The 11,600-nt window shown below is 38.4% G+C and overlaps 1 protein-coding gene across 1 annotated transcript in view; it reads right to left on the bottom strand.

Moving 5' to 3' along the window:
* Nucleotides 1–495: 495 nt before the first annotated feature.
* The window catches only part of ZDHHC2 (zinc finger DHHC-type palmitoyltransferase 2), a 76,720-nt gene continuing 65,615 nt past the window's right edge, over nucleotides 496–11,600 (bottom strand). Inside the window, exons 12-13 of the mRNA XM_045879735.3 lie at nucleotides 3,682–3,756; nucleotides 496–1,278 (exon numbers count right to left, since the gene is read on the bottom strand). Of these exons, the coding sequence (XP_045735691.1) occupies nucleotides 3,716–3,756 (41 nt within the window). The 3' untranslated portion in view covers nucleotides 496–1,278; nucleotides 3,682–3,715. The remainder of the gene's footprint in view (nucleotides 1,279–3,681; nucleotides 3,757–11,600) is intronic.

Genomic DNA, 11,600 nt, shown 5'->3' with positions numbered 1-11,600 from the left:
CTTTAAATTCTCAAAATCAGTACCAAAAAATGTTTACGGCTTATTCTAATCTCTAACATTTACAAAACTTACACTCCACTCAAAAAAAAGAATAAAACTTTTTCAAATAGTGCATACAAGGCACGAGAGCTTCCTAGTATATTTACTGAAGCCGAACATTTTGGCATCAACAAACATGCCACTTTAGTTTGTTTACCTTAAACTCAATTTCCAAACAGCACACCATTTAGTTCATATTGAACTAAATTTCTAAAAGTATATGATTTCTTTTAATGATTTGCATAATTTAATCTTAAGTATCTGAAGAACTATAAAGTTTAACTGTCATACTTTCGATGAGGGGACACAGAAATAATACAGATATCAATGGAGGATTAATCTAGTGGCCCATTAAGAATTCTCAACAAATTCAATATTTTTGCAATGTTCAAGAGAACAAATAACCTAAAAAAATTGAGGTTTTTTTTTTTAAAAAAGACGCAAAAGAACATCATAAACCAATCTTCGTAATTGTTTTTATAGATTTTCCCCCAATTTAAGAAGGTCAGAAGAGATGAAAAATAAATTTTGGATGTAATAGTAATGTATTAGTCGTGACAAAAATTTGGATGTAATAGTAATGTATTAGTTGTGACAAAAATTTGCTAGCTAGTTGCTTATCAGTGAGCTCAGGCTTCAATGATCGTACTTCTTTTCCCGCGGTGAACAAAGGCTAGAATTAAAGTCTGGCAAAAATGGTGGTAATCTTCAAGGCTACTTAAAATTTGCAATGAATTCATAGTCATTCTAGTTCACTCAGTCTGGGGCTGGATTCACAACAGAGGGAAGGAACAAGTCTGATAATGCTACCTCCACCTCACAGGTAACAAATAAAGCTGTCATTATACCATAATTTGAAATCTTTTAAATTTCAGTATCTTAATAGGCTCAATTTTCTGAATCAGAAAATCAGATGATTAATGGGCTTTTTATGTGTATACACTGTACTACCCAAACATTTGGTTGAAAATTAGCCCATGAATTTATTCCAAGTTTTTATGATAGAAGATATTTTTGCCCTTGATCCATAAACTTTAATTACTTCTAATATTTAACAAGAATTTGTGTTAGTTGAAACAATCTGTATATTGGATTTAAAAAGGTGTTATGTTTTAAGCAACGGCTTGGAGAGAACTAACCAATTCATATTCTGCATATCCAGCCAAAGGGAAATGGGAACAACAGGCCAATGGTGCCTTCCAGTGGGAAGCCTCTTCCATCCACCTACAGCATTGATACCTTGAAATGAAACAGAAATCATGAAACTATTGTGTGAACTATAAAAAACAAAAAACTAACCAACTCATTCAACATTTGTTGAATAGCATTCTTTGTTCAAAATTAAATGTTTTCTAGGCTAGAAAGCTCAGATATGCTCTTGAATACAGACCTCTACAACAGTGCTTCTCAAACTATAATGTGCATATTACAAGACCAGAGGATTTTGTTAAAATGCAGAAAATGCAGATTCTGATTCAGTAGTTCTAGGGTAAGGTCCAAAATTATACATTTCTATTGAGCTCCCAGCTGATGCCGATGCTGCTGGTTTTGGGGCCCCGATTTGAGCGGTAGGGTTCCTTTCTATGTGTGTTTGAGGCCAGTAGGAGTTTAGGAGTGACAGCTGAGTTGGAATAGGGATTTAGGAAAATAATTTTGAAATTTCATGTGCATACAAGCACAGCATTTTTTACTTGAATAAGAGGGAAGGTTGAAAAGGCTAAATGTAACTTACATATTAGTGTTGCTATGGGTCTAGGTACATAACTATCTGTAAAGTATGATGAATTAATATTTTATAAAAATCCCACAGATAATTTACTAATGTACTTCAAAAAGAAAAGAGAATATGAAAATACCATTTGGTAATATAATTAAATTAAGCATAGCAATATCAGATAATATTATTCAATATAATATATAATAATATATAACTTGAACAAATTGCAAGTCTGAAATGTAAAGCAGGAAAAACTGTTTTTGAAACTTTTAAAAACCATTTGGAATAGTAGCTACCTTGGGAAAATTCAATTTTTTAAAGAAACATTTAAATGTCACTGGTTAGATCAATAGAATGAAAACATTACATCACAAAATTATTGTTTTTTTTACACCACAGCTGATTCATGCTGCCATTTGGTTATTATGACCACTAATGTCATATATTCATATGTAATAAAATCAAGTTTCTGTGAGATTTTTAATTTTAATGATGTTATTCTATCATTTATTTACAAAATGCTTATTTAGAACCTACTATGTGTCAGGTATTGTGTAAAGTGTTGAGAATAATGATGATCAAACCACATTGGTCTTGTGTCAAAATACTGGGAAGTCTACATGACTTACACATAATATTACTATGTAAACTTGTAAAATATTTAACATATATGACCTCACAAACATTGGTAATTAGAACTAACGATTCAAAACACTGAAAAACAATCCTGTGAAACCTTATATGCTTTATAGAATTATTTCTGTAAAATATTTTATTTGTGGTATTAGTGATTTAGATTTGTGTATTCATAGTAACATTTTAAGAATTACTTCAAGAAAATTAATATTGTCTCTTTGCTGCTTAACCAAATTAAGATTAAATTTTCACTATCCTAACCATAGTTATGATTAATCTGATCAACTACACCATCACTACAGTGACCCAAAACCAAAACAATAGTCATCTGGCAAGCTGCCAGATCAGTATTTTGCTGATATTACATAGCTACTCATAAAAACCAAAACAAAACAAAGAAACATTTAAAAAACAAACAGATTTTTGGGATTAAAAACAAAGAAAAAAAACAGATATTGGTGAAGTACTTTGACACAAATTATTTTGTTTCAGATTCCCCTCTCTTGCTTTCTTTAGACTTTAGGATTCAGGATTGCAGTTTTATAAATAAAGATTTGTCTTGATAACTTTACTGTGCAACTCTACACTAGGTTTATTCTAACAATACATATAGTTTGTTTTGTTTGGGTGTTTATGGCCTTTGTTCCAAAGGGGCTCTTTATTGTATTGACTGCAGGTTTATAAATAAATAATCTCTTAAAGATTATTTAATTGATTTGGAGCAACAGGTTTAAAAAAATTTATGGTTTAAAGAAAATGATTTGGGAACACTTGTTATTTTAAGGATAACACCTGCTATGGGGTCCTACTGTAACCAAAAATAGGGATGAGGGAGGTTTTCACCAACAAGATATAATTATCTTGCACTTAGACCCACTGAGATTCTACTGATAGACGGTGAAGTTATAACCACTGTATATTGGAAGGATAGAAAAAAATAAAAATAAACAATTGCAATATCCTATCATATGACTAGAAAATCATCATGTAAAGTTCAATATTTTAGAAACAGTCCTTGCCATTTAGTGCATTTCTATAAAAAATGAATTTTGTTCATCAACTTATTTCTATCATTTGTCAAGTTAACATTACATACTAGCTAACACCAAAGTTAGGTCCACATTCAGAAGTCTCCAGCATGATTAATAGTATCCTAAGTGTGAACTAAAGCATCTTAAAATTTCAATCACTCAAAAACAAATAATAATGTTTATGGTAACTATTTGCCCTAAGAGAACTGAAAAGCTGTTAAAAGTATAAAACATAACAATAAAGGAAAATCAACTTACTTTCATAAAGTATGAATTTATTTTGTTTGAAGAGTTAAGTCTCATTCTCCATGGTTAATGCAGGATTGCTCATACCTTCAAGAAAGAAGGTAAATTAGCATTTTGTTTGCAAGGGGGTGTTGCTTTTGAACAAATAAGGCAGAGACTTGTTTATTCATCCCTGAATCCCCCCAATATGATTCCAGAGGTGTCCTGCACATAACACAGGTTTGTAAGATGGTCACATAGAAACACACACACACACACACACACACTACAGTGTTGGCAACTACCAGTGTCACAAAAGGCACTTTAAAAAGGGATATATAGGGGTGCCTGGATGGTTCAGTCGGTTAAGCATTGGACTCTTGATTTCCGCTCAGGTCATGATGTCAGGGTCATGGGATTCAGACCTGCCTGGGGCTCCGCACCGGGCGTGGAATCTGCTTAGGATTCTCTCTCTCCCTCTGCCCCTCCCCCTGTCTCTCCCTCTCTAAAAAAATAAATACATAAAAAGAGACATACACCTTAGGAAGTGGGAGGGGTGAACAAAAACATGAAAGATACACTGGAGCTGGCAATTCTCACATCATCTTAGAGTGCTCTTCCTAATTCTACATTTCCCTCCCTCATTCTGGTGAAACTAATCTTTGAGCCCTTTCTCACCTCGTCCTTCTCACGTTTGTCTTCCTTGTTTTATAGCACCCTTTAAACTTTATTTTTTTTTAAATTTTATTATGTTATGTTAGTCACCATACAATACATCATTGGTTTTTGATGTGGTGATCCACGATCCATTGTTTTCGTATAACACCCAGTGCTCCATGCAGAACATGCCCTCCTTAATACCCATCACCAGGTAACCAATCCCCCCTCCCCTCTAAAACCCTGTTTGTTTCTCAGAGTCCGTAGTCTCTCATGGTTCATCTCTCCCTCCGATTCCCCCCCTTCATTTCTCCCTTCCTTCTCCTAATGTCCTCCATGCTATTCCTTATGTTCCACAAATAAGTGAAACCATATGAGAATTGACTTTCTCTGCTTGACTTATTTCACTTAGCATAATTTCCTCCAGTCCCATCCATGTTGATGTAAAAGTTGGGTATTCATCCTTTCTGATGGCTGAGTAATATTCCATTGTATATATGGACCACATCTTCTTTATCCATTCATCTGTTGAAGGGCATCTCGGCTCTTTCCACAGTTTGGCTATTGTGGACATTGCTGCTATGAACATTGGGGTGCATATGGCCCTTCTTTTCACTACATCTGTGTCTTTGGGGTAAATACCGAGTAGTGCAATTGCTGGGTCATAGGGTAACTCTATTTTTATATTTTTGAGGAACCTCCACACTGTTTTCCAAAGTGTCTGTACCAACTTGCATTCCCACCAACAGTGTAAGAGGGTTCCCCTTTCTCCACAACCTCTCCAACATTTGTTGTTTCTTGCCCTGTCCATTTTTGCCCTTCTAACTGGTGTAAGGTGGTATCTCAATGTGGTTTTGATTTGGATTTCCCTGATGGCTGATGATGATGAACATTTTTTAATGTGTCTGTTAGCCATTTGTATGTCTTCTTCAGAGAAGTGTCTTTTCATATCTTCTGCCCACTTTTTGACTTGATTATTTGTTTTTTGGGTGTTGAGTTTGAGAAGTTCTTTAAAGATCTTGGATACCAGCCCTTTATCTGTAGTGTCATTTGCAAATATCTTCTCCCATTCTGTGGGTTGCCTCTTTGTTTTGTTGACTGTTTCCTTTGCTGTGCAGAAGCTTTTTATCTTGATGAAGCCCCAAAAGTTCATTTTTGCTTTTGTTTCACTAGCTTTTGGAGATGTATCTTGAAAGAAGTTGCTGTGGGCGATATCAAAGAGGTTACTGCCTATGTTCTCCTCTAGGATTTTGATGGATTCCTGTCTCACATGGAGGTCTTTCATCCACTTTGAGTTTATCTTTGTGAATGGTGTTAGAGAATGGTCGAGTTTCATTCTTCTGCATGTGGCTGTCCAATTTTCCCAGCACCATTTATTGGAGAGACTGTCTTTTTTCCATTGCATGTTTTTTCCTGCTTTGTCAAAGATTATTTGACCATAGAGTTGAGGGTCCATATCTGGGTTCTCTATTCTGTTCCATTGGTCTATGTGTCTGTTTTTGTGCCAGTACCATGCTGTCTTGGTGATCACAGCTTTGTAATATAGCTTGAAATCAGGCAATGTGATTCCCCAGCTTTGTTTTTCTTTTTCAACATTTCCTTGGTGATTCAGGCTCTTTTCTGATTCCATACAAATTTTAGGATTGTTTGTTCCAGCACTTTGAAAAATGTCATTGGAATTTTGATCGGGATGGCATTGAAGTATAGATTGCTCTGGGTAGCATAGACATTTAACAATGTTTATTCTTCCAATCCATGAGCATGGGATATTTTTCCATCTTTTTGTGTCTTCTTCAATTTCTTGCATGAGTGTTTTGTAGTTCCTAGAGTATAGATCCTTTACTTCTTTGGTTAGGTTTATTCCGAGGTATCTTATGGTTTTTGGTGCTGTTGTAAATGGAATCGTTTCTCTAATTTCTCTTTCTACAGTTGCGTTGTTAGTGTATAAGAAAGCAACTGATTTCTGTGCATTGATTTTGTATCCTGCCACATTACTGGATTGCTGGAGGAGTTCTAGTAATTTGGGGGTGGAGTCTTTTGAGTTTTCCACATAAAATAATCATGTCGTCTGCAAAAAGAGAGAGTTTGACTTCTTGCCAATTTGAATACCTTTTATTTCTTTTTGTTGTCTGATTGCTGTTGCCAGAACTTCTAGTACTATACTGAACAATAGTAGCAAGAGTGGGCATCCTTCACGTGTTCCTGATCTTAAGGAAAAGGCTCTCAGCTTTTCCCCATTGAGGATGCTATTCGCTGTGGGTTTTTCATAGGTGGATTTTATGAACTTGAGGAATGTTCCCTCTATCCCTATACTCTGAAGAGTTTTAATCAGGAAAGGATGTTGTATTTTGTCAAATGCTTTTTCTGCATCAGTTGAGAGGACCATATGGTTCTTCTCCCTCCTCTTATTAATGTGTTCTATCACATTGATTGATTTGCGAATGTTGAACCACCCTTGCATCCCGGGGATAAATCCCACTTGGTCATGGTGGATGATCCTTTTAATGTACTGTTGGATCCTATTAGCTAGGATTTTGTTGAGGATTTTGGAATCCTTATTCATTAGGGATATCCATCTGAAATTCTCCTTTTTGACGGGGTCTTTGCCTGGTTCGGGGATTAAGGTAATAATGGCCTCATAGAATGAGTTTGGAAGCTTTCCTTCTGTTTGTATTTTTTGAAACAGCTTCAGGGTAATAGGTATTATTTCTTCTTTGAATGTTTGGTAGAATTCCCCAGGGAATCCATCAGGCCCTGGACTCTTGTTTTTTGGGAGGTTTTTGATGACTGCTTCAATCTCATTACTGGTTATTGGCCTATTCAGGTTGTCAGTTTCTTCCTGTTTCAGTCTTGGCAGCTTTTAGGTTTCCAGGAAGGCCTCCATTTCATCCAGATTGCTCAGTTTATTGGCATATAGTTGTTGATAATAATTTCTAGTAATTGTTTCTATTTCCTTGGTGTTAGTCATGATCTCTCCCCTTTCATTCATAATTTTATTAATTTGGGTCCTTTCTCTTTTCTTTTGGATAAGTCTGGCCAGTGGTTTATCAATCTTATTCTTTCAAAGAACCAACTTCTAGTTTCGTTGATCTGATCTACTATGTTTCTGGTTTCTAATTCATTGATTTCTGCTCTAATTTCAATTATTTCTCTTCTAATGCGTGGCTTAGGCATCGTTTGTTACTTTTTCTCTAGTTCTTTAAGGTGTAGAGTTAGTTGGTGAATTCGGGATTTTTCTGTTTTTTTGAGTGAGGCTTGGATGGCTATGTATTTCCCTCTTAGGACCGCCTTTGCAGTATCCCATAGGTTTTGGACCGATGTGCTTTCATTCTCATTGATTTCCATGAATTGTTTAAGTTCTTCTTTGATTTCCTGGTTGACCCAAACATTCTCGAGCAGAGTGGTCTTTAGCTTCCAAGTGTTTGAATTTCTGCCAAATTTTTTCTTGTGATTGAGTTCCAGTTTTAGAGCATTGTGGTCTGAGAATATGCAGGGAATAATCTCAATCTTTTGGTATCGGTTGAGACCTGATTTGTGACCCAGTATATGATCTATTCTGGAGAAAGTTCCATGTGTGCTCGAGAAGAATGAATATTCTGTTGTTTTAGGGTGGAATGTTCTGTAAATATCTATGAGGTCCATCTGGTCCAATGTATCATTCCAAGCTCTTGTTTCCTTGTTGATTTTCTGCTTAGATGATCTGTCCATTGCTGAGAGTGGAGTATTGAGGTCTCCTACAATTAACGTATTGTTATCAATATGACTCTTTATTTTGGTTAACAGTTGGCTTATGTAGATGGCTGCTTCCATGTTGGGGGCATAGGTATTTACAATTGTTAGATCTTCTTGTTGGATAGACCCTTTAAGAATGATATAGTGTCCTTCTGTGTCTCTTAGTACAGACTTCAGTTTAAAATCTAATTTGTCTGATATAAGAATTGCTACCCCAGCTTTCTTTCTTTTGAGATCCGCTGGCATGGAAGATGGATCTCCATCCCTTCACTTTCAGTCTGGATGTATCTTTAGGTTCAAAATGAGTCTCTTGTAGACAGCATATGGATGGGTCCTGTCTTTTTATCCAGTCTGCAACCCTATGCCATTTTATGGGAGCGTTTAGGCCATTCACGTTGAGAGTGATTATTGAAAGATATGAATTAATTGTCATCATGTTGCCTGTGGAGACGTTGTTTTTATAGATTGTCCCTGTAAATTTCTGTTGTAGATCACTCTTGGGGTCTTTCTCCTTTTATAGAACCCCCCTTAATATTTCTTGCAGGGCTGGCCTAGTGGTCACATATTCTTTCAGTTTCTGCCAGTCGTGGAAGCTCTGCATCTCTCCTTCCACTCTAAATGAAAGCCTTACCGGATAAAGTATTCTTGGCTGCATGTTCTTCTCATTTAGTACCCTGAATATGTCTTGCCAGGCCTTTCTGGCTTGCCAGGTCTCTGTGGATAGGTCTGACGTTATTCTGATGTTCCTCCCTCTGTACATAAGGAATCTCTTCCCCCTAACTGCCCTTAAGTTGGTTTCCTTGGTTCTAAGATTTGCGAGTTTTACTATTACATGCCGGGGTGTTGGCCTGTTTTCCTTGATCTTAGGAGGGGTCCTCTCTGCCTCTAGGACTGAAATGTTTGTTTCATTCCCCAGATTAGGGAAGTTCTCAGCTACGATTTGCTCAAATACATCTTCTAGTCCTCTCTCTCTCTCCACCCCCTCCGGGATTCCAATTATTCTGACATTGGAATGCTTCATGATGTCACTTATTTCTCTGATTCTATTTTCATGGATTCTGAGTTGTTTTACCCTGGCCTCCTCTTTTCCCTTTTTATCTATTATATTGTCTTCCAGGTTGCTTATTCTCTCTTCTGCCTCAGTTACCCTAGCTGTTAGATTATCTAGATTGGATTGGATCTCATTGCCGGCATTTTTAAGTTCTGCCAATTCACCTTTTATTTCTGCCCTTAGAGACTCTATGTTGCCATTAATTGATTTCTCCATTCTAGCCATTGTCTTCACAATTGCTAGCCTGAATTCCATCTCTGACATCTTGGTTATATCTGCATCCATTTGTAAATCTGCAGCATAAGTCATAATCTCTGAGTCTTTTCTATTTTGGGGGCTCCTCCTCCTAGTCATTCTGTTGACGGGTGTTTGAGGGAATATATAGAGTCCAAATTATTGACCAGAACCCAAGCAAGATGCACCTGTTTTCTTGGGACCTCAGGGTTGCTGGCCTCTTGTTTTCCTAGCCTGTCCTCTGCGGGAGGGGCCTGCTGCACTGTTACTCAGGCAACCCTGTTTGGGCGGAGTTGCCCTGCCCCCCTGTGGTGGGGGATGGGCTCAGTGGGAATCAGTCTTTGGGGCTTTTGTTCTCTGGCGCCTTTCCCTGGTGGCTTTCCGCGTCTCTTCTGTGAGTCAGAGCAGAAGAGACCGTTTCCAACCCTTTGCCTCGGAGTGGAGAGATCGCAGTCTGTTCTTCAGTGAGCTCTCCTGCCCATACCGTCTCCGTTTCTGTCCCTGCTGCTATAAACTGCAGCGTCCTGGGTTGTGCGCCCCTCCGCGGTGCTCCGGGTCCTGCCTCCAGGTCGGGGCACGTCTCTGCCCTTTGTGCTTCTAAAACCGCCAGCCGCTCCCAGTTCATGCGCACGTGACCCCACCGCTCCGCGTTTCCACCCTGGGGGCTGTCCTAAGGTCCTTTCCCCGCAGCTACTGGTCTGCGAGTCTGTGCCCCGTCTGCAGCGCGTGAGGCTGTCACTCACCAGTGGTGTAGGCTCCCCATGGCCAGGCACCCTCCCGCTGCCGTTTATCCTCCGATATCTGCCCGCGGAATCACGGCTCCCCGCTTCGGACCTCAAAACCAACCGCCTGCGATATTCTGCTTGTAGAGATCCAGATCTTCTTACATCTCAGGCTGGTTTCGTGGGTGCTCAGAGTGGTCTGGTAGATATCCAGCTCAATTCTGGGGACCAGTTGAAATAGGGTCCCCTACTCCTCCGCCATCTTTCCCCCTACCCCAGCACCCTTTAAACTTTAAATAAGTTCCCAATTCATCCATACAAGTAACAGAAAATTAACCTAACATGCCAAATGATTAACAGCACACAGAAACTAAGAAATCGCTTCTATGTTAATACAGAACTATATGAGGCAACATGAATCCCTTCAGAAAGAAAGGGAGCTCTTTGTCTTTCTACCCCCGGAAAATTGACCCCCAACTATACATCACTTCTTTGCCTCTAAGGAAACTGATGGATTCAAAGGGCTAATAGGTGGCATCAATTTCCGTTTAGGCAATGTCTAGTTCTTCCCATAGATTGGAAGATGGAATGGCAGACTTGAAGGTTAAGAGACCAAATTATGGATACCCACACGATGGGCACCTTTGGAGGGCATTTATTTTCCTTAAGAACAAGATTCTTTAAAGAAAGCCTGTATTTTAGGAGAATATGACTGTATATTAATTAGTGACTTTAGAATTTTTACTTAGGACTATTTTTCACTATCACTAAATCCCAAAGAGATTTCAAATAAAACAACAAACACTTTAAAGTGCACGGAGCCGGGGCACTGGGTGGCTCAGTCAGTTGAGTGTCTGCCTTCGGCTCAGGTCCTGATCCCAGGGTCCAAGGATCAAGCCCTGCATCAAGCCCCACATCTCCTGCTTCTCCCTGTCCCTCTGCCCTTCCCCCTGCTCGAGTTCTCTCTCTCTCATGCTCTCTGTCTCAAATAAATAAATAAAGTCTTAAATAAATAAATAAAGTGCAGGGAGTCAAAGTCAGGCAGCACTAGGAGAGAGTTTGAAGAAAGGACTAGAAATAAAGGAGAGATTTTTCTGGCTAATAGTGCCTTAATCATGGATGTATGGTTTTATACTTATTTATAGGGACACAACATACATATATACATACACCTGCAGGTATGATCACACATTTTGGTTAATCCTCACCAATCCTGAGAAATAAGTAGCATTTTAAAGAAAGAAAGCTACATCTAGGGGCACCTGGGTGGCACATTCAGTTAAGCGTCTGCCTTTGGCTCAGGTCATGATCTCAGGGTCTTGGGATCGAGCCCCACGTCGGGCTCCTTGCTCAGTGAGGAGCCTGCTTCTCCCTCTCTCTCTGCCCCTAACCCCACTCATGCTCTCTCTCTCAAATAAATAAATAAAATCTTTTTTAAAAAAAAGAAAGAAAGCTACATCTAAAAGAGGTTAGGTTACTACAAATATCACACACAGATTAGGTGTCCAAATTGGGATTTAAAATCAGGTCTGACTTCAAAGCCTTGCCTTTTCTTT

This window comes from Mirounga angustirostris, unplaced genomic scaffold (assembly GCF_029215605.1).
Source record: "Mirounga angustirostris isolate CCGP_5_RB_7025 unplaced genomic scaffold, mMirAng1.0.hap1 SCAF_2, whole genome shotgun sequence".
Classification (NCBI taxonomy): Eukaryota; Metazoa; Chordata; class Mammalia; order Carnivora; family Phocidae; genus Mirounga; species Mirounga angustirostris.
This window is presented reverse-complemented; position numbering and strand designations above follow the sequence as displayed.